The sequence below is a fragment of the Polyodon spathula genome, chromosome 7, assembly GCF_017654505.1.
Source record: "Polyodon spathula isolate WHYD16114869_AA chromosome 7, ASM1765450v1, whole genome shotgun sequence".
Taxonomy (NCBI): domain Eukaryota; kingdom Metazoa; phylum Chordata; class Actinopteri; order Acipenseriformes; family Polyodontidae; genus Polyodon; species Polyodon spathula.
In genome coordinates, this window is record NC_054540.1 from 35,168,483 (window position 1) to 35,192,248 (window position 23,766).

Consider the following 23,766-nt stretch of genomic DNA (forward strand, 5'->3'; position numbering starts at 1 on the left):
ATATATATATATATATATATATATATATATATATATATATATATATATATATATAAAATCAAAAGGGTTTGCACTTAATTTCTTTTGTATCTTTTATTTCTACATATGTGGTGGTAAATGTACCTAGTACCATGTTCAATCGTAGGGTATCAACAATAGTTAGAAATAAAATGTATCCATTATGACTAACATAGCCTAACTACCTGACTAGCTGCTTTCCAGATATACTTTCCTAGAGAAACTGCAATGGCACGCTGTATGAACAAATTGAGACTTTAGAGATTGGATGAGATAATGTTTCTCTCTGCTACTCCTAGGCAATAAGGCCATTGTCTCCTCCTCAGTAGTTCAATCAAATCTGCTGTTTACTTTACTTTATTATTCTTTTTTGTTTTAAGTGAAGTTTCTAATTATGTACATGTATGAGAAATATGGGTCAAAAAACACTTTTGTGTGTGTATGACTGCTGCATGTATTAAATATTGTTAAGCTTTGTGGATGACAAATGCACTGCATTTATTTTGAAAGGGATTACAGTACCTGCTCATGACAAGACGCAAGATATGTAAATTCTAATAATTTTAGACCTGAAATATAACATTGAAACATGCATTCTCTAGTCTAGCGCCAACACTCCAATTTTATAAAAAGATTCATTCATATGAATAAGGACGTTTGCCACGAGCGATATTCCAGGCTTGCCATACAAAACTCGTTTGAGTCGTTAAATCATCTTCTTTACTGAACTCCGAAAGCAGCATCTGCTTGAAGCCTGAGGAGGATATTCAGATGAAAATGTGTTTGTGACGTTTTGAGGTTGCTTGCCTTGCGATCTGGTGCAGATAAGGTTTACCACTGTTTTCAGTGAAAGCAAACTCTTTCTCTGTCTGGTTTAAAGCCTCATACTTTTTTGTTTATTACTAGTGGAGGGTTTGCTCAATGCCATTGTCTCCACGAAACAAATGAAAATTATGAAATATACTTTCAGTCGGTGATTGAAATACTCATGTGCCAGTGAGTGGTGTCGAAAGTCAGCAACTGACAAAATATCCTTGAGTGAACAGAGAGAGAACTAGAGAATGGGAGAGAAGAGAGAATAATCAGCACAAATGAATACAGAGAACAAAAATAATAAACTTGTGTTTTATTTTTACTGTCTCTCTTCATTTTTGTTTATTCAGTTCATTTGAGCCACAGTGTGCGACACCCAGCATTTCACTGGGAGCCGCACTTGAACTGCAAAAGCGAACCGCGGTTTAGCCAACTCTGCATTATGGTGATATATAGTTTTTCATGACACGACAGCTGATTGTTTGTTTGAGGAGGATGTTAGTAACATGCTTGTTGAAAGTCCCAGTGTTTCAAATCCAGCTGTTTGAAGTATTTACTGTACAAGAACACGTCTTGCATAAGCATGTACTGTACAGTAAAAGTATGCAAGGAAGTAAATGCTGTTGGTTTGTTTTTTTCTAACTACGGAATTCATTAGGGAATCTATTTTGCTGTTTTGCCAGGTACGCGACGTTCCAGCGGTACTTGGAAGATATCATCAATTACCGATGGGAGCTGGAGGAAGGGAAGCCCAACCCCTTGAAGCAGGCTGTGTTCCAGGAGCTGCCCCTTCGCACCCAGGTGGAGCTCCTTCACCGGCTCTGCGATTACAGGCTGGACGCTGCCGACGTCTTTGATCTGTTAAAGGTATCGTTTGAAACTCCACTGCTGCTGACGTCTTTTGATCTGGTAACGGTATTGCTCGAAACTCTTCTGCGGCTGGCTTTAGCAGAGCTGGGGGTTGTTTTGTAGCTCTTTTTGAATCGCTATGTTTGCATCCAAGACTTCAGTATCCTGAATAGGAGTATTCCATATTTCTGCGCAATGTGTTTACATGCAAGTGGAATTAAATATTCCCATTTTATTGCATGTTCAATAAATGTCACATGCAGACAGACATATCCATAATACTGCACACGTTAGGAGTGTGCAATGACACCTTCTCGAAGTTTACAAAGCAAGACTGTTTAACAGTATTTTGATGGTCCTTGAATGTATTAATTATAATAAGTAAACGCTACACAGAGTCACATTGTTGATGCATGGGCATCAATATGCTACCAGGAACTGGAAAAGCATTCAAGGGCTAATTGGCCTCCTTCAGTAAAGTCAATTGATGACTCTATTACAGTCAAAATCAGACGTACGTTCTAATGGGACGTTTGATTTACTTAAATACACAAACATTTCGGAAATAAAACATAAAAATTAAACAAGTAAATAAGGGCCACTACAACTTTAAAGAAGTTGCTCACTTCTAAAACCCTCAGGTTGAATTACAGCCTTACAATGTGTACGTTATTCCCTACATTTTTATGAATCTTTTTAAAAAAAATGTTTTAATGGAATGTATTTACTAGCACATTAGTTCTTGGCTCCCCTCCCCTCCACGATCCCTTTTTTTGTGAACCAGGTCCATGACCCCGCCCCCAGCACACTTCCCTGCTTGAAGAATAGGTGGCAAAAAAAAACCTAGGAAGTGCGCTTTACTGAACAATTTTCTATAATAGTGACACAAATGGCACAGGACTATTTCTGAAAGAAATCAGGTACTCATCTAAGCACTTGATCCAAAACTGACTGTGGGGCATTGATAAAAAAAACTGAGATTTAGCTTGTGCCACTACTGAGGAGTTTGTTGAACTCTACTTGGGCATTGCTTGGAACATCGACATTTATGATGAAAGGGTTCCTTGCCTGGGTAAATGGTGTCTTGGGCATAGCTGGTGAGTACTGGGAAAGCTGTGCATGAGTTTCTGCAACTGTTCTTTTTATAGTATCCTGGAAAAATTCATCCAACTCGGTGCCACTTTCTTCTAAATAAGCCTTGAGTGTTGGAAACAGATAGCTTCTTGGCTTCCAGTTTTTGCTGCTAAAACTTCTCCCCCACAAGGTCAAGGACTGTGGCATCGGCTCCTTGGAGTGACAGGTTAAGTTTAAGAGTGCTTGCTACTAACTTCATGTACAACAGATACTTGTGTCTGTGTAAAGTGGAATTTCAAACTCAGAGGAACTCATAACACCATTGCCGGAAGGTGAGGGACAAACATTTTTACTAAGCGTAACAAAGGAGTGAAACCCAAATCCAATTAATTAGCAATCTGTTGAATGTCGTTACGGAACAAGTATCAATTGGGAAGAAACTGGCAAAACAACTCGGTGTTGAATCGGTAAGAAAAATAATCCGAATTTTCTCGTGCCTAATGGCACTCGAAACTGTGAATTATTTTTACCAATTCAAAACTTATCGTTGTTTTATTCCATACATAAGCCATCTCGCCTACACACCCCCTAAGCTAAGCAGTGTCTCGCCCTCTCCTGAGTTGTAACTGGATTTTAGCAGCTGTGTAAGGATTTTAACTGAGTGGGTATTTATCTTCATAGCTGTAGCTGTAAGAGTGTAGTTCTAAGTTCATTCGCTTGTATGTGGTCAGTGCTATTATGCTAGACTGTAGTGTTTGTGACCTCATTCTCAATGTGAGCTGCCTTTGTTTTAATGTATTTTTTGTATTGCAACTTGTCATTCAAATAGCCTAGTGACCTCATGTGGGGTCATGACTCGGAGGTCAAGAACCTCTGGGCTAGAGGATCACCTTTGACACACAGTAACAATATTGACTTGCTGTACATGCCTGTAAATTTATGCTACCATATATAACAGTACAAAGTGGCAATTTGCTGTTCCAGAGAACAGCAGCAATAACCTGAAAAACAATCAGCCTAAGTGTTAGAGTTCAAACAAATTGCATTCCCTAGTTCACATTATTCTCCTGAATTTCTGGAAAATCCACCTTCATTTACAATATTGATTCTTCCATAAGTGGCAAGGTTTTTGCTTGTTTTTGACTGCCTGTTTCGCAGACCGTTTATTAAATGTTTGTTTCATGTGATATAGGTGTCTAGCTCTCTCCTTAAACATGGCATTCTTGGATATAGTACACATTTGGTCCTGTATAATAATAATTATATATGTACACACACACACACAGTGCATACAGAAAGTCTACACTCGAATTTTTTTCACATTTTGTTGTGTCAGTGCCTCAGTTTCATTCATTTAAATGAGGATTTTTTTCGACTTATCTACACACCATACTCCACACTATTAAGGGGAAAGGTTTTTTTTGAGAAATTATATGTTAAAAATAAGCTGAAAGAGCATAATTGGATAAGTTTCCATCCCCCTGAGTTAATACCTGGTGGAAGAACCCTTGGCAGCAATTATAGCTGTGAGTCTGTTGGGATAGGTCTACCAAAGTTGCACACCTAGATTTGGCAATATTTTGACCTTTCTTCTTTACAAAACTGTTCAAGCTCTGTCAAGTTCCTTGGGGAGTGTTGATGGACAGCAATCTTCTAAGTCATGCCACAAATTTTCGATTGAATTTAGGTCAGGGCTCTGACTGGGCCACTCAAGGACATTTACCTTTTTTGTTCCTTAGCCAAGGGAACTTTAGCATTGGCTGTGTGCTTTTGGTCGTTGTCATGCTGAAATGTGAACTTCGGTCCCAGTTTCAGTTTTCTTGTAGAGAGCAGCAGGTTTTCCTCAAGGACTTCTCTGTACTTTGCTCCATTCATTTTCCCTTCTGTCCTGACAAGTGTCCTAGTCCCTGCCGATGAGAAACATCCCCATAACATGATGCTGCCACCACCATGCTTCACAGTAGGGATGGTGTTCTTTGGGTGATGCGCTGTGTTGGGTTTGCGCCAAACATAACGCTTTTTATTTAGGCCACAAGGCTATTATTTTGCAACATGGCTGCAGAATTTCATTTGTGTTTTTTTGCATACTTCAAACGGGACTCAAGATGGGCTTTCTTGACTAATGGCTTCCTCCATGCCACCCTACCATACAGGCCAGATTTGTGGAATGTTTGGGATATTGTTGTCGCATACGCACTTTGATCAGTCTTGTCCATAGAAACCTGTAGCTCTTGCAAAGTTGCCATTAGCCTGTTGGTAGCCTCTCTGATCAGTCTCCTTCTTGCTTGGTCATCCAGTTTGGAGGGACGGCCTGATCTAGGCAGGGACTTGGTGGTGCTATACACCTTCCACTTCTTAATAATCATCTTGACCGTGCTCCAAGGGATATTCAAGGCCTTTGATATATATATTTTTTTTATACCCATCCCCTGATCTGTGCCTTTCAACAACTTTGTCCTAGAGTTCTTTTGAAAGCGCCTTGGTGGTCATGGTTGAGTCTTTGCTTTGAAATGCACTACCCAGCAGAGGGAACCTACAGGAACTGCTGAATTTATCCTGAAATCATGCGAATCACTACAATGTAACACAGGTGGAGGCCACTTGGTATGTGATTTTGAAGGCGATTGGTTACACCTGAGCTAATTTAGGATTGCTCTTACAAGGGGAGTGGATACTTATCCAACCAAGCTATTTCAGTTTTTATTTTGAATTAATTTTCTACAAATTTCTAGAATATGTTTTTCACTTGGAAGTTGTGGGGTAAGATGTGTGAAAAAAAAACAAAAACAAAAACAAAAAACAAACAATTAATGCATTTTAATTCCAGGCTATAAGGCAACAAAAGGTGAACATTTTGAAAGGGGATGTAGACTTTCTATAGGCACTGTATATATGTAGCGTTTCTCCTCCCTTTCCTCTAACATAGCTGGAGTCCCGACTCTGATCAGAAGTACAGTAGCCACTTCTTGACAGTGTTTTTGACAATGCTATGCTACTGTTTGTCTTTTTGCTCTTTGTACTTTTTTATTTATCAGGTGTTAAATGATATTTTCTCCAGTGGGAGGCTTAAATGTCCTCTGGTTCCAGGCTCTTCCTGCATTGATGTAGTCTAATAAATGTATCACTTAACCTTTTACCACGGGACCTCATCTGGAGTGGGAACTTGGTCTTTTCCCCAGGGGCATTAAATAAGTTGTCTCCTGTCATCAAGCAATCTGAAGTCATTATTGGTTTCGCTGGGGATACAGTGAGAATCTGGGGTTTTCCAAATCGGTTGCGTCACATTTCGACAAAGTATTTTTCGATGTCTTCAATGTTTTGATTTGGTACTTGTATTGCTCAGTGATGTGAACTGATTGATAAAGTGTGAAGGATCTCTCAATTATCCCATTAAGAGGAATGGGTGGCATTTTGCATGTATTGGACATTAGCCTTGCAGAGGTGAGAATGGGGCTAGTTACAGCAGGTCATATACACAGGGCAAATGTGGAGAAATGAGAAGATTAACGGTCTAGTAATTAAGGTTTTAAAAGTGTGTGTCCTTGGTTATAACCCTACTGAGGGTGCCTGTCCAAACACGCAAATATAGTTTTACTATGCATTTACCACAGTGGTCCAAGGCTTGCCATGTTTAATATGCTGTACTATACCTTTGTGGGCTTTCCTATGCTCTACCGTGCTTTCGCTGTGCTTTTTTATACTTTTAGAAGGGACCAGGTGGTCTACACACTGTTGTGTGAGCCCTGGAGGTGCTCCCTTTCCAGCCTGCTCTGAACACCCTCCTCTGCTCACAGGGCCTGGATGCCGACAGCTTGCGGGTGGAGCCTTTGGGAGAAGATGGTGATGGCGCCCTCTATTGGTATTTCTACGGAACACGCATGTACAAGGAGCAGCCGCTGAAAGGGAGGACAGCACAAAGGCAAGTTATTAACACCTAGGATTTTACCCATGCTTTCTGCTTCTTAATTTCAGTCCCCAAACCAGCTGCTTTGTTCAGTATTTATTATGTCATGGAGCTTAAATCTACCTGTTATGGTAAAGTACACAGAATTGTGTCCTTGGTACCCCAATTGGTTTACTCATCCAATCTTCTGTGTGATCTTTCCTATACTACTAGAGTGGTCTGTGCTTTTTAGTGGAGTTATATTTCCTGCAGGACTGCAGTGTTGAAAGTTAAGTGTGATCTGAAGGATCCCTTGTTTATGAATAAATGTAATCAATTTATAGACTGCTGGCATAAGCCTTTTACAGCAGTGGAGAATCTTCCTGTATTGCAACAACTAGCTGTCTTTGTCCTCATCCCCTCAAAATAAGTTAAAATCCAGGTGGAGTTCTTGGTGCTGTAAAATGCTTTAATAAAATAGAGTTGTGGCCCATCCCTGCTGTATATAGGGCGATACACAGCCCCTTACAGTCGATTCAGCCAGATCAGGCGGTTTGACTGGGCTGAAAATGTATTTGAAGAGAATTTGCACAATTTACCTCTATGCGAGCTGCGCACACAGTTCTATCCAGACCGATTGAGAGATGTCTATCAGACCTATGGAAGCAGAAAACCTCTTCTGCACATGCTCCTCTCAAATAAGGCAGAATATCTCAAGTGTCAGCACCTTGTCCCAGATATTGCTGTAGCTTCCCCACCCCCTCATTCTCCCGTCATACACATGAACTCGCTGCATTCTAAACGTGAAATTAGTGCCCTTGCTGGAGCTGTTTTCGAGGGCTTCAGTGCAGATGTCAGCACCTAGAGGGAGGATGTTTATGTGATTAGAGGCTTCCCTGGCAAAGGAGGCTTTGCTGAAATGTATGAAGAGCTTAGTGTCATCTTGGCATTGTTCAATGTAAAATGCTTTCTACCTAGAAGCATGCATAAAGTATACATGTGTGTGTCAGACGCACACATACGGTCATGGTGTATTGTAGTTATTCCATGAATGAAGATAGATGAATTGGAGTGGGCTGTTTTACGGCTATCCTCCTGAGTGAAATGACCACAGCTCTCTATCAACGTTAATTTTGTATTGTATTTATATAAAAATAAATGGAACAGGAAGTATGTTTTTTAAACCTGAATTTAAACAGCTGAATTGGGACAATTCCAGAATGCCAGCTACTACATAAAAAAATCTATTATATAAAATAAGTATATATTGTGATGGCAAATTAATTTTTAAATGTGTACCATTTTAAAATCGTTTCTTTCCCTTTTCAAAAACAGGGAAGATGCTGAAGTTGAAGAAAAGCCAGTCAAACGAAGGGGCAGACCACCAAAAAAACAAAAGTTAGAAGCTAAACGACTGAGGTAACGTTCTAATTTATTTATTGTTTCCTGTTTATTGCATACGTTCTGTTTGTATTGTACCCATATTTAGTAGTTTAGGAGAGTCAGCACAGCTATAGTGCACCTTCCTAGGAATGAAACGCTGACAAACCTGTTCTGCTTATCTAATATACAGTCTTACAGAAATTTAAATAATTAAGTTACATAGAAAGTTACTTAGAAATCTCAGTGCTGTGAGTACAGTTTACAGGCAGTTTCTGTGAAAAGGGTTTGAAAACTTGGGGTCACTTTTCCTGTATTTTTTTTTTTTAAGTGTGTTTTTTTTTTTTTTTTTTTTTTTTTTTTTTTTTTTAAAACATATTTCAATTTAAGCCATGACTTGTTTCCTGCTTCCAGCGAGTTGGTGAGTGAACACAAACAAGAGAATGGCACTGGAGGTTTGCAGACAGATGCTGGTAAGGGTTTGTACCCCCTCCTAATTCTATTGTTAGAAGTGTTTCGTACCAGGTCGTTTGTAGATGTTTTGATACTAGCCGCCTCAGTGGCTAACTGGACTCCTGCTTGGACCTGTTCACTGTGCCAGCTCCCAAGGCAATGCAATGATCTGTTAAAGTAGTCATCCGTTACAGCTTTTGCTTTTGATTAGTGCACATGAAAAAATGCCATTTAGGTTAAGAGACCTGCTGGCTTATATTTTACTACCTTCCTAAAGAAAATGAGTAACTATACAAGAATAGTATACAGAATAGCACCTGTCGGGCAGTGTAAAATCAGCCAGGGGTGTTGGCTGTCTAGAGTCACGCGAACATTTCCACTGTGCTGTTTTTGCATGTGTTATTGCTTGTCTTTTCATTACAAAAATAAATACCTGGTACCATACTAGTTTTAAAGGAGGCTCTGTTTGCATGCCTTGTTATCAGGTAGTCTCAAGCCAGTGGGACATGAAACCCTAACACCTCTCCCAAAAGGGCATGCAAACTGAGAACTTTCTTTCAAGGTCCTAGAAAACCAACTTTTAAACTGAAAGTACTTGTGGGCTCTAACATGAACTACTTTCAGAAAATGTTTTGAGATTTAGTTTTATTGCAATTTTAAATATGTAACTGTTTTTTCTGAATGTTATATTGTCATGTCTCATTATACATGAGACATAATGAGCTGTACACCCCCTTAATGTATATAATAACAATTGAAAATGTGTTTTAAGAGTGTGCATAAAGAAATCAAGGCTGCAGTGTGTTCCTGTTTCCACCCAGCAGAGTGCGAGCGAGGGGCCTGGTCGCTGGCCTGTGCCACGGAGGAGGAGTGGCAGAGCCTGGCAGAGAGCATAAAAGAAAAACCTTCTTCTAAAGACAGGCAGCTCTACAAACTGATCAGTGAAAACTTCCTCCCAGAAATCAGCAGCATGATTGTGTACAAGGTCAGTGACGAGGACATACAACATAATTAAATTCACATGATGAAACATGCTGCTCCTAGAGATAGTGGAAAGGTTTCTTGGGGGGGTGGGGGCTATTTTTGGGGTGTTGTGAGCCCACCATTTCTAGCTATTCTACCGCCTCAGAGGAGGTCAGCTGAAGGCTGGTTCCGTTGTGGCCACAGCAATTGTTGTTGCTGCTGCCCCCCCACCCCCCTGAGATCATGCCTCAGTCCGACCTAAATTAATAAAATAAACCAATTAAACCACAAGCAAATTGTGAACTCCCCCAAGCTGCTGCTGTAGTGGTCCAGATATCTCTGCAAGGGGTGGATCTACGCATTGTAGCCAGAAGAGGTTCAAAATGACGTCCGAGATGGACAGGGCTTTTCTGCTCAATGATTTCCGAGTTTCAGTAAGCTCCAGCTCCCCTTGCCATGAGACTCCACTCAACATATTACTAGCAGCAGTTCCAAAGGAAGCAGCTTATTTCTGCGCTTCAGGCACAACCAAAATGCCTCCCAGGACACTCTGCAAGTAATCAACAGTGATTTCTTTCACTTAACTAAGTGACTGTGACGGCAATACAACAGATTCGGAGTTCTGGGTGCGTGGTGGTGGTGGTGGTGGTGGGGGGTGGAGTGCGGTATTAGAATATTAAAGAACCCAGATCTGTTAAGTGGGTAGAGATTGTTGATACATTGGACACGTTTGTCTGATATGAAATTAATATCAAAGTACATTCATGCAGTACTATTTTGATGTTTTGTATTAATTTAACTGCTGAAGATGGGATGTTTTCCTGTAATTGAAGATTAACTATATTGATGCTCTCAAACAAGGCTCAACACAACCCCAGGCACCTCATTATTAGTACTTAAATGTTGTATGAAAATACTATTTACTGTAGCCTATTTGGAAGGGTTATCAGAAAAAAGCCTTTATTGAGAGCAACCAACAAATGTAAGCGCCTGGAGTTTGCTAAACGGCATTGGCACTTGGATTGGAACCGGGTGCTATGGTTAGATGAGACGAAAATAGAGCTCTTTGGCCACACACACCAGCAGTGGGTTTGGCGTATGCAGAAAAGAACCTCATACCTACTGTAAAATATGGTGGTGGATCTTTGATATGTGACTGTTATGCTTCCACTGGTCCTGGGACCCTTGTTAAGGTCAAGTGCATAATGAACTCTACCAAGTACCAGGACATTTTAGCCAAAAACCTGGTAGCTTCTACCCGGAGGCTGAAACTTGGCCACAAGTGGATCTTCAAGACAAGCAAGACAATGACCCCAAGCACACATCAAAATCCACAAAGAAATGGTTAATTGACCACAAAATGAACATTTTGCAATGGCCATCTCAGTCTCCGGACTTGAATCCCATTTTGTTGTTTCAACTGAAGAGAGCAGTCCATAAGCACAGACCGAAGGATATCAAGGATCTGGAAAGATTCTGTATGGAGGAATGGGCTAAGATCCCTGCCAATATGTTCTCCAATCTCATAGGCTGTCAAAGGCTCAATGTCGTTATCCTTGCAAGGGGAGGGTGCAAAAAGTACTGAAAATAAGGGTGCCAATAATTGTGACACAATTTCTTTGGAAATAAATTTATAATTTGAGATGTGTAGTTTTGGTTGATTCCCTTGAATCATTAATAAAGTACAATATATTCCACATGTTGGAAAATTAAAATATAGCTCATTACCTGTGTTTATTTTATACAGCCTTTTTTGCTCATCTTTATCAAGGATGTCAATTTTGGAGGGGTGTGGGTGTGTGGGTGTGTGGGTGTGTGTGTGAATTACAGTGCCTTCCAAAAGTATTCAGACCCCTGACCAATTCTCTCATATTACCGAAATACAAATGGTACATTGATATTTCGTTCTGTTTGATATTTAATTTTTAAACACCGAAACTCAGAATCAATTATTGTTAGTGAAAAATAAAAAAACTGAAATATATTGCTTGCATAAGTATTCAACCCCTGTGCTGTGGAAGCTCCCAGTTTGCACCGATGAAAGAAATTGCCCTAACGGGGACACAATTACCTTACCATTGGCCTCCACCTGTGACCCATTAAAGTTGCTGTCACATTTTCTGGACCAAAGAGCATTCTATAGAAGTTAGAGATAAAGTAATACAAATGCACAGATTATTGAAAGGGTACAAAATAATATCCAAGTGTTTGGATATCCCAGTGAGCACAGTTGGATCAATAATCAGGAAGATACCCAGGCACTGCCAAGAACAGGCCGTCCCTCAAAACAAGGAGACTTGTGAGAGAAGCCAGAGAGGCCAACAGTCACTTTTGAAGGAGCTACAGAGTTCAGTGGCTGGGAGTGGAGTAATGGTGCACCAATCAACCATATCAAGAGCTCTGGATAACACTGGCCTGTATGGGAGGGTGGCAAGAAAGAAGCCGTTACTCAAAAAGTACCATCTGAAAGCACATCTGGAGTTTGCCAGAAAGCGTGAGAGTGACCCAGCTGACGTGGGAAAAGGTTTTGTGGTCTGATAAGACCAAGATAGAGCTTTTTGGCCAAAACTCAAAGCGCTATATGTGGCGCAAACCTAACACTGCCCATGCCTCAAGACACACCATCCCTACAGTGAAGTATGGTGGTGGCAGCATCATGCTGTGGGGATGCTTCTCATCAGCAGGGACTGGGCATCTTGTTACAATTGAAGGAAGAATGGATGGAGCAAAATACAGGAAAATACTGCAAGAGAATCTGCTTCAGTCCACTAAAAAACTGAAGCTTGGGAGGAAATTCACCTTTCAACAGGACAATGATCCCAAGCACAAGGCCAAAGCAATATTGGAGTGGCTCAAGAACAAAAAAGTGAATGTCCTACAGTGGCCCAGTCAAAGTCCTGATCTCAATCCCATTGAGAATCTGTGGCACTATTTGAAAATTGCGGTCCACAAGCGTCGTCCAACCAACCTGAACAACCTGGAGCAAATCTGCCAAGAAGAATGGGCCAAAATCACCCTGACACTGTGTGCAAAGCTGGTACATACTTACCCCAAAAGACTTAAAGCTGTTACCATTTGTAATTCAGTAATATGAGAGAATTGGTCAGGGGTCTGAGTACTTTTGCAAGACACTGTATATATACTAAGGGTCAAAAGTTTTAGATCATCCCCCATTTTTCCAATTTTTATTGAAATGTAAGCAGTTCAAGTCCAGTGAATAACCTGAAATGGTACAAAGGTAAGCGGTAAACTACCAGAGGATAAATTAAAACGTTTAGGTTACCAAAAACTGAAAAATAATGTACATTTCGGAGTTGTACAAAAAGGCCTTTCAGGGAACAAGTAATGGGTTAACAACTTACAGCTGTTCTGCAGCAATGGAAGTAAAATAAGCCTTGAAAGTTGATGCTAACAATTCCTACAGGTGTCCCAACTTTTGTTTATTACTCACAAACCCTCTGTCTCTAAAAGCAGTGTTGGAACAGACTGTGTTACTACACCCTCTTAAGCATTATTTGGACAGTATTGTACTGCAGGAAGTAGTATATTGCTATCATAATGGCGAGAAAAAGGCAATTAACAAAGGAAGACAGACAGACCATTATAACCCTTAAAAGTGTAGGTCTTTCCTTTAGAGAAATTGCAAAGAAAGCCAAGGTGTCAGTGAGTACAGTTTCCTACACCATCAAAAGGCACTTGGAAACTGGAGGAAACGCTGACAGGAAGAGGTCTGGCAGACCCAAAGCCACAACAGACTCAGAAAACAAAATTCTGAGAGTCAACAGCTTGCGTGATAGGCGGCTCACAGGACAAGAGCTTCAAGCACAGCTTAACACTGGTCGAAGTAAGCAAGTCTCAGTTTCAACTGTGAAGAGAAGACTTCGAGCTGCAGGTTTGACAGATCAAGTGGCAGTAAGAAAGCCATTAAGATGGCAAAATAAGAAAAAGAGGCTTGCCTGGGCCATGAAGTACCGCCAGTGGACTATTGAAGACTGGAAGAAGATCTTATAGACCGATGAATCAAAATTTGAAATCTTTGGTTCATCACGCAGGGATTTTGTACGCCGTCGAGTAGGCGAAAGGTTGGTTCCTCTGTGTGCGACACCAACTGTCAAACATGGAGGAGGAAGCGTGATGGTCTGGGGCTCTTTTGCTGGATCCAGAGTCGGCGATTTGCACAGAGTGAGTGGCACCTTGAACCAAAACGGCTACCACAGCATTTTGCAGCGCCATACAATACCCTCTGGTATATGCCTAGTTGGTCGGGTTCATCCTACAGCAAGATAATGACCAAAAACATACCTCCAGGCTATGTCAGAACTACCTTAGAAGAAAAGAACAAGATGGTAGGCTTCAAATCATGGAATTGCCAGCACAGTCTCCAGACTTAAACCCCATCGAGCTGGTTTGGGATGAACTGGACAAAAGGGTGAAAGCAAAGCAACCTACAAGTGCAACATATTTGTGGGAACTTCTGCAACAGTGTTGGGAAGAACTTTCTGAACAATATTTGAATTCCATTATAGAAAGAATGCCATGAGTGTGTTCAGCTGTTATATCTGCAAAAGGTGGCTACTTTGAGTCAAATTTAGATTACATTTTGTTAAACAAAACAATTCCATGATTTCTGTTTTATCTCCAATTGTTTATTTGTTCTATGCTTTAATTTCAGAGTACATTGAGACATTAAACTGCGTAAATTTCAATAAAAACTGGAAAAACACACGTTTTCCTTATTAGAGTAAACACTTTAGACACAGGATGCAAAGGAAATGCCGTAGTGTGTGTTTATTATTTACAAAAAAGAAAATTAACAAAACAAAACCTAACCCAATCTCGGGCCCTATCTAAACAAATGTTTCCCTAATAACAAGGCAGGCGAAGCCTGTTGCCTCGTCACCAAAACCAAATCGCAATCCAAGTCGTAGTCCAATACCTTTTCCAATAGTTTGTTTCCCATTTCTCGCAACACTCACAATAACAATCTGATCTCCTGCTCTCCAACCAAACTCTTACCATCACCCACACGAAACACACGTACTCACACCCATTTAAACATAACTAATTAATCCCCTAATTAGTCAGTTGATTTAAACTGGAGTTGGTCCTGACTCCGGCAACCTCTACTGGGTCGTAATGTCCCCATGTATGGTCTCTGCTAAACAAGACATATTTATTTTAAACCAGATTTAATTACTTTTTGTTGGAAAACATGGATTGAGAATTGATTAGGGGTTTGCTATGCATGTGGACTAGCAGAGCTATACTGGTGTTCTTTTCTGAAAAGAGACTAATATTGCAGATAGCAGACTGTTTGGTTCAAATTGCATGTACTGCTAACCACTGATAGAGACGATGCGTCTACAAACTGCCCAACAATGACTGCAAGCTAATGAGATAACAATGCTGTGGACTAGAAGGGAACAGGCTCTAGACTTCAGAGAGATCAAAAGAGATAATCCCACTGGCATCAAAGGGGGTCGCAAGGAGATAACAAAAGGCAGGTGTATGGACCTTTTGTCTCCAGGAGTGTGAAGAATGCACTGAGTTCAGAGGTTGTCACACTAGACTACACACACAGACACACACACATTAACACTCACACAATAAATTAAATTACCTTAACCACTGGTTAATGTCAGAGAAAGGGGAGGTGGACCATCTATACAGAAGGGTATTTAATGTCACGCAAACATTGTAATTTTGAGTGTTGTTTGTCCTGTACCTGGGACCAGACTCCCTGCATATTTCAATAAACCTGGCAACTGATTGAAGAAAAGGACTCTGTGCATTTTCTTGAATCTACTTACTCACCATCTATTTTTTAAGTACTTCACTTTTAATCTCCCATATTTACCAGGTGTATTCATTAACCCATCTTTAGTTTTAATCTAAAAGCCCTTACATTATTTCTTTAATTTCTTAGTTTACCCTCCAGTTAGTTTGTTCTTTCAGATTTTGCTCCTTTCTTAACCAGTCCTTCACTCATACATACATATATATAAAATGTATATGTATGTCTGTCTGTTTGTATGTTGCACTCGGATTATTGACGTTGAAATCTGTATCGGTCTTTGTATGAAGACAAACAATCAAAGAGCGAATTGAAGAAAAATACTAAGTGCCAAGCTATTCACACATTGCGAAATGAACAGGAAAACAACAAAATATAAAAGCAAACACAGTTTCTACAGACAAACAATCACACAGTGAAAAATAGAAGGCATTATTATTCTTTGTGTAAATCAATTTAAACAAATTACGAAGTGGAAAATGACACACCAACAAAAAGCGAATCGGAGAAAATAGAAAGCTGCATCAGTCCTTATGGCTACGAAGCTGCATGCAAAATTGAATGTGATTTAGGTGGTGGCAAATCATAAAAAAACAAACATTGGACAACTACTACTTCTAAAATGATGCTTCTGTATTAAATGTAAGTCCTGTACACCAAGTTTGTTTTCTGTTTTTAAGGATACTGATAGTACGTTGTTGTAGTACTATGTGTACAATACAGTACTGTGTATTTTTTTAACACTAATGAACCAAGACTTGTATTTCAGTGCGAAGTTTCTACAACTATAGTATGCATACAATTGAAAATATGGGTTTTTGCTAAATAACGTTCAGTTAAAACAACTTTTTGCTGTTAAACGAGAAGTTGTTAATGAGTGGCATCTACTCTGTGTGTGTGTTTATGTACAGTGCCTGTAGGAAGTATTCGCCCCCTTGGACGTTTTCACAGTTTGTTGTGTTACAACCTGAAATCTTGATGCATTTAAATTGGATTACTCGGCACTTTCAGTGTGTGGGGGGGGGGGGGGGGGGGGAAAAATCAATTAAAACTAAAAACCTGAAAAGTCTTCATTAGATAAGTATTCACCCCCTTTGCTGTGACACTCCTAAATAAGCTCAGGTGCAACCAGTTGCCTTCAGAATTCACACAATAAGTTAATAAGTTCACGTGATTTCAAATTAAATACACCTGTCTCTGTAAGGTCCAACAGTTGGGTAGTGCATTCAAAGCAAAGATACTACCATGAAGACCAAGGAGCTTTCAACACAACTCTGGGATAAAGTTGTGGAAAGGCACAGATCAGGGCAGGGATATAAAAAAGATTTAAAATGTCATTGAATATCCCTTGGAGCACAGTCGATCATTAAGAAGTGGAAGGTATACGGCACCACCCAGAATCTGCTTAGAGCAGGCCGTCCTCCCAAACTGAGCAGCTGGGTAAGAAGGACATTAGTCAGAGAAGCCACTGACAACACTGCCAATGACAACTCTGAAAGAGTTCCATGGCTGAGGTGGGAAAAACTGTCCATGTGTCAACAAAGCTGAGGTACTCCACAAATCTGGCCTGTATGGAAGAGTGGGTAGAAGGAAGCCATTTCAGAAAAAGCCCATGTAAAATCCCATTTTGAATTTGCAAAAAGGCATGTTGGAGACTCTGAAAAGATGTGGCAAAAGATTCTGTGGTCCGGTGAAACAAAAATTGTACTATTTTGCCTAAATGCAAAGCGTTATGTCTGGCGCAAAATCAACATAGCACATCACCCAGGTAACATCATCCCTACTGTGAAGCATGGTGGTGGCAGCATCATGCTATAGGGATGCTTTTCATCGGCCAGGATTGGGAAGCGTGTCAGGGTAGAGAGCAAAATGGATGGAGCTAAATACAGGCAAATCCTTGAGGAAAACCTGCTTCAGTCTGCAAAAGACCGAACACTGGGACGGAGATTCATCTTTTAGCAGGACAACGACCCCAAGCACACAGCCAAAGCAACACCTGGAGTGGCTTAAAAACAAGAAAGTGAATGTCCTAGAGTGGCCCAGTTGAAGCCCGGACTTAAATCCAACTAAGATTCTGTGGTAAGACTGGAAGATTGCTGTCCACCAACGATCCCCATCCAACTTGACAGAGCTTGAAGAATGGGCGAATATTGCATGATCCAGATGTGCAAACCTGGTAGAGACTTACCCCAAAAGACTCTGCTGTAATTGCTGCCAAAGGTGGTTCTACCAAGTATTGATTCTACTTTAGGCTTACTATAGGCACTATATATAATGTCTGTCTGTCTGTCTGTCTATCTATAGGTTATTCATTTAAAGGCTGTTTCAATCCCAGTGTTCTTTGTCCAAGTTTTAATGCATGTCCAGTTCTTAACCTATAGCTTGCTTTTTGCAGTATTGAGAGATTTTTTAATGCACACCCAGTTCTTCTTAACCTACAGCTCCCTCGTCCGCCTTTCAGTATTGAGAGGTACTCTGTGTATTGAAATGTACAGGCAGTGGTGGCCCCAGCTGACCCACAGTAAATAAGTGAATCCAAGAGGAAGCAAGTTGCTTCCTTTTGGAAATTGCTGAAACAAAAGGGCCCCTTCTCTGAAACAGTTTGCCGTTTTACAGCACTGTCGAAAGCCATCACTGCAGCCTTTCTGGACGAACTGTCGAATTGAGTAATTGCAGATTGGCTCTAATGGATGGGTACCTGGGAACATCAAAGGCATTGGTGAGGGTTTAACAGGACTGTGAGCAATGAGTTTGCCACCTTGTGACCTCCCCACCTTGTTTTTTAATTTTGTTTATCGACAGGAGAAGCAGCGCCAGGAGAGGCTGTCTCAGACAACCCCCGTAAGGAGTTCAGAGCGGCTGGTTGTCAAGCGCATCTTACTGGAGGAGGAGGTGAGAGAGAGAGAGAGAGAGAGAGAGCTTCCTAAACCAAAACAGCCACAAGCAAAACATTAACCCTGAAGCACCCACACCCCCTCACACTTCCTTTTGTCCTGCTGGTCCCTAGACAACCCTTGTATTTGACAGTCAAGTGTTATCCAATCACCAGTGGTATAATTGGATAGTTAATGCCTACTAGTATGTTGCTCAAGTTTTTACGTGTTTACAGTTTGCAGCTGCGGGTGGCAGTGATATCCCTGGTGCAGGGTTTCTCCACAGTAAACCATGGTATTACGCACAGGCGAGAAAGTACCACTACTTTTTTTTCACATCTATTTTTACTTTGTCTACAAAACATTCAATGAAAGATGCCATTTATTTTTGTTCACAAACACCTTGTGAGTTGTTCTTCAGCGATGAGTAGCAGTATTATTCCTCTTTTCCATATATATTGAAAGGGCATAGAACTGGGTAATTACTTTCCTGTGTAGTTCCAACTAGTCTATAGTGTCATTCCTGCTCAAGCAGACAACCACACTTGACCTCTTACTTCAATAATGTATTACTAGTCCTTGATACATACTTAAAAATGGTCACCCCACATTAAAAATGTTGGTCAAAGGTCATCCAAATTGGCACTGTGACCACCTTCAGGCGTGTTGGGGCTGTAGGAGTTCCACAGCTCTCCCTTTTCACACATACCACACCTGCCCTGGCACCATTTTCTCAATCCAGGAAACTAATGATGGCTGCTGCCCTCAATCCCGATCTCCTTGGTTGTCCTGTTGTAGGAGACTATGGTGGCCATCGCAGAGGTGGAGGAGCAGAAACGCAGGGACGAGGAGATGGACCGGCAGCTGGTGCTGGCAGTCCAGAGGAGAGAGCAGGAGAAGCTGCAGGAGGAGGAGAGGAGGCAGGAGATGGAGGAGAAAGTCAAGGCTGTTGAAGGTAGGGCTGTTGGATTCAGTTTCCTCTACTAAATATTTTAAGATATTAAATGCATTTAAAAGTTTTCAATCTTTAAACTTATTTTGAATCTTGGTAAACCATGGTCAGATTAACATTGTTCTGGAAACCTGGCATGAACATATATTTATATGTGAAAAACAAGCTGTGACTTTTTTTAATATATATAACACGTAGTAGATGCAGTCCTATTCTAGCAGACACTTCTATATAAAGCATTATCTGTGTTTTTTAATGGAGAAAAATCTCCACTTTAATTATTGCTTCTACCTTAGGACCAGTTTGTCTAGCGCACCTTCCAAGTATAGTGCTACCAAGAGCTGTAGACAAGCACAAAATGTGTTTTTTTTGTTGTGTGTGTTTTTTTTTTTATAAATTGTCATAAAAAAAATTCCAGAAATGTTGTTGTTTAAGTCAGTCATGGGCTATATAAGGCCCTTGATGACGTCTCCTTCCACCTGAATTCAGGAGCTCCTACTGTTTTTATTGATTTCAATAGAGCTGTATAACACAGGCTGGATTAGCCAAAGTGTCTTTAGTGAAGCAAGACCCAGCGCCATCTAGTGCAGTTGCTGTTCATTTTCTGGCAACACATTGCAGTACATTACGTGATGCTGGTACTTACTATTGCATAGACACCGACTGTATGGCATGCAACTAGAAGTGAAAAATCTCGGTAACAAGAGACTACAACAAAAAAAAAAACCTCAATGTAAAGGCAATAAGAAGCAATGATGGCAAACATCACAAAAAGGTAAGGGGGGGGACCCAAGATCTTTTACATGGGAGCTACACTTTTAAGCTTATTTTTGCATTCATTCAAACAAGCCAGGGGAACCGTGCTACAGCTACATGGAGTATTGCCCAATGTGTGGTGCCACATCAAGTCAAAGATTTCCCACATTGTACATGATTAACAAACCGAGTGGGAATGATTTATTCCTGGTGAATAATGCATTAGTAAGCCCTGTGCTCGCGGGTCTCTGTGTATGCGTCTGGAGTATGTTTGCAGCAGTGCCAGAAACTGTTCATCACATAAGTGATCCCTTTCGAGCTACATGTCGGATGTCATCTGTCGAGGGTTAATTAGCTGCTGATTTAAATATGTACATGCAAGAAGCCTCTCTAATGCATCATATATGAGCAACGAGGGACTCCATTGTTTATGGGCTACTTTTAAGGTATAGAATCCATAATCAAAAGCCTTTGCATGTACATTTATTTCCTGCAGGGGTTTTAAAAAAATGATGATTCTTATAAATTTGACACTGGCAGTACAGTCAAACTCCCCACGATAATCAAACTGCTTGCATGATGTTTCTAGTGCTGAGCTGGGGTGGCTTTGCTATAGCCTGTTTGTTCTTATAGAAGATAATGAAGGGAAATTAGGTTAATTATCATTATTGTGTTTGTTTGGACTGCAAATTCAACTGCTTTTCATTCATTTGTTTATACCTTGGCTAGGTACGGTAATTAATAATCTACCCTAGTTTTTGTTTTAAAACCCCAACACAAGGACAGACCTGTTCTAATAAGTGGACAATGTCCTCCAATGTTTCAGATCACACTTGTCTGTTACCAATTCTTGTGCAGATTCCGATTACTTCGAACCAGTCCCTAATCTGAATAGGGTCAGGTAGCAAAGGTCATTACGTTTTAATATATTTACTATGTAACTTTCTGTGTAAACGGTAGTTTAATCATTTAACAGTGAAAAAGCAGACTTGATTTAGTATTCACAGGCATTTTACTTTGTATTCAATTACAATGAACTCTATTTTCACAAACAGTATTGAATTACAGTGGTTTACAAGGCATCAAGAAACAACAAATGATAGAAATGTTTAAAATGAATGCAAGATCCTCGTAAAACAACGTTTTAAACTTTTATACCATTTAGGAGTTTGTCTATATAGCATGATTTATATAGCAAGATAAAATAATGTCGCTGGGATGCTGACATGCTTTATTCTGTCTTTGCATTACAGAGCGTGCAAGGAGAAGGAAGATGAGAGAGGAGAAGGCCTGGTTACTGTCCCAGGGGAAGGAGCTTCCCCCAGAGCTACTCAATCTGGATCCCCACTCGCCTGTCAGGAGAGCAGGGAGAACCCGAGACATGTAAGCACTTCACAGTAGAAGAGCTTGGGAGTATCTATTGTACACCTCCTCGAATTAACTTTGATTGTTTTTAGATACAAATTAAGCAAAATGCTAAGAATACAAAAATATTAAGTGCAATGGAAATAGGTCTAACTCAGGGATTGCATTGGCAAGGAGACAAATAGCCATTCTTTGCTTTGCAGGTTGCTACAGTGACAAAGTGATGTTTTCTCACAATGTTAAAGTGCTTTTAAATTAAAAGAACAAGCTATGAGTTTGCTTTGTTTCAACTACAAGCTACAGTTTCTTCAATTGATGCATGTTTAGACTTTCAGTGAGTAAAATCAAACAGTCCTTTTTGACTGGAAGTGAAAAAAAGCCCTTTTTGAATGTACTATATTAGGAGTTGGCAACCCTTTCCTGGAGAGCTGCAATCCTGCAGGTTTTCTTGCTATCTTTAATTATCAATGTGTAAAGACCTGGGAAAAGGGAAACATTTTAGTCGATCAGTTAAGAAATTGCTCATTTGCTCTAACAGATTTATATTCTGTATGAAAAGCAGATATTACCTGCTATTGTTTTTTTTGTTTCAGATTGGAGCTGGATGAGGATTACACAGCTCTGTATAAAGGTAAGAGCGGTCTGAACGCCAGTCTGTTAGGACCGCATATGGGTTATAATGTCATTCAGCTCAAAAGCTGTAATGCTTTGCTTGAGAAGGTGTGACTTCTTTATTAATTTTTTAGCGATTTTAAATATAGTGTGTGTGTGTTTTCAATATTTATTTCTATCACATTATTATCTAATAATTAAACATTTGTCCTTTTGGTGCGCATTCAAATCCTAAAGCACTTTTGCTTCTGTGTTTCCACTAGTTTTAGATGCTCTGAAGGCACACAGAGACTCCTGGCCCTTTATGGAACCTGTGGATGAAGCCTACGCCCCAAATTACAATGAGATCATTGAGGTGAGTGACAGAGCCCTGTGAAGAGAATGCATTGTCTAGGAAGCAGAAGAAAACAGTATAGGGTTAGGGAGGTATTTTATCACAGTGAAATACCACAAGGATAAGCAAGCGGGTTGTTTTTTCTGGTCCAGTATAAGTGACTACATTATACTTATAGCTCCAATATACAGTGGCTTGCAAAAGTATTCAGACCCCTGACCAATTCTCTCATATTACTGAATTACAAATGGTACATTGAAATGTCATTCTGTTTGATATTTTATTTTAAAACACTTACTCAAACTCAATTATTGTAAGGTGACATTGGTTTTATGTTGGGAAATATTTAAGAAAAATAAAAAACTGAAATATCTTGCTTGCATAAGTATTCAACCCCAACACATTAATATTTGGTAGAGCCACCTTTCGCTGCAATAACAGCTTTAAGTCTTTTGGGGTAAGTATGTACTAGCTTTGCACACAGTGTCGGAGTGATTTTGGCCCATTCTTGGCAGATTTGCTCTAGGTTGTTTAGGTTGGTTGGATGACGCTTGTGGACCGCAATTTTCAAATAGTGCCACAGATTCTCAATGGGATTGAGATCAGGACTTTGACTGGGTCACTGTAGGACAGTCACTTTTTTGCTCTTGAGCCACTCCAGTGTTGCTTTGGCCTTGTGCTTGGGATCATTGTCCTGCTGAAAGGTGAATTTCCTCCCAAGCTTCAGTTTTTTAGCAGACTGAAGCAGATTCTCTTGCAGTATTTTCCTGTATTTTGCTTCATCCATTCTTCCTTCAATTGTAACAAGATGCCCAGTCCCTGCTGATGAGAAGCATCCCCACAGCATGATGCTGCCACCACCATACTTCACTGTAGGCATGGTGTGTCTTGAGGCATGGGCAGTGTTAGATTTGCGCCACACATAGCACTTTGAGTTTTGGCCAAAAAGCTCCATCTTGGTCTCATCTGACCACAAAACCTTTTCCCACATCGCAGCTGGGTCACTCTCATGCTTTCTGGCAAACTCCAGACGTGCTTTCAGATGGTACTTTTTGAGTAACAGCTTCTTTCTTGCCACCCTCCCATACAGGCCAGTGTCATGCAGCGCACTTGATATGGTTGACAGGTGCACCATTACTCCACTCCCAGCCACTGAACTCTGTAGCTCCTTCAAAGTGATTGTTGGTCTCTCTGTGGCTTCTCTCACAAGTCTCCTCCTTGTTTGAGCGCTGAGTTTTGAGGGACTGCGTTTTCTTGGCAGTGCCTGTGTGGTGTGATGCAGCTTCCACTTCCTGATTATTGATCCAACTGTGCTCACTGGGATATCCAAACACTTGGATATTTTGTACCCTTTCCCTAATCTATGCATTTGTATTACTTTATCTCTAACTTCTGTCGAATGCTGTTTGGTCTTCATTTTCCTTCAGATTCACAGCCTTACCAGTGATCCTTCAACAGTGGGGTTTTTATCCAGAAAATGTGACAGGAACTTTAATGGTTCACAGGTGGAGGCCAATGGTAAGGTAATTGTGTCCTCGTTAGGGCAATTTCTTTCATCGGTGCAAACTGGGAGCTTCCACAGCACAGGGGTTGAATACTTATGCAAGCAAGATATTTCAGTTTTTTATTTTTCTTAAAAATATTTCC

The 23,766-nt window shown here is 40.4% G+C and overlaps 1 protein-coding gene across 1 annotated transcript in view; it reads left to right on the top strand.

The window, feature by feature from the left end:
• LOC121317841 (cat eye syndrome critical region protein 2) overlaps positions 1-23,766 on the top strand; it is a 91,232-nt gene that overhangs the window by 57,099 nt on the left and 10,367 nt on the right. Inside the window, exons 3-12 of the mRNA XM_041253942.1 lie at positions 1,515-1,698; positions 6,549-6,673; positions 7,973-8,056; positions 8,432-8,490; positions 9,292-9,455; positions 18,030-18,119; positions 18,899-19,055; positions 21,062-21,191; positions 21,767-21,804; positions 22,049-22,140. Of these exons, the coding sequence (XP_041109876.1) occupies positions 1,515-1,698; positions 6,549-6,673; positions 7,973-8,056; positions 8,432-8,490; positions 9,292-9,455; positions 18,030-18,119; positions 18,899-19,055; positions 21,062-21,191; positions 21,767-21,804; positions 22,049-22,140 (1,123 nt within the window). The remainder of the gene's footprint in view (positions 1-1,514; positions 1,699-6,548; positions 6,674-7,972; positions 8,057-8,431; positions 8,491-9,291; positions 9,456-18,029; positions 18,120-18,898; positions 19,056-21,061; positions 21,192-21,766; positions 21,805-22,048; positions 22,141-23,766) is intronic.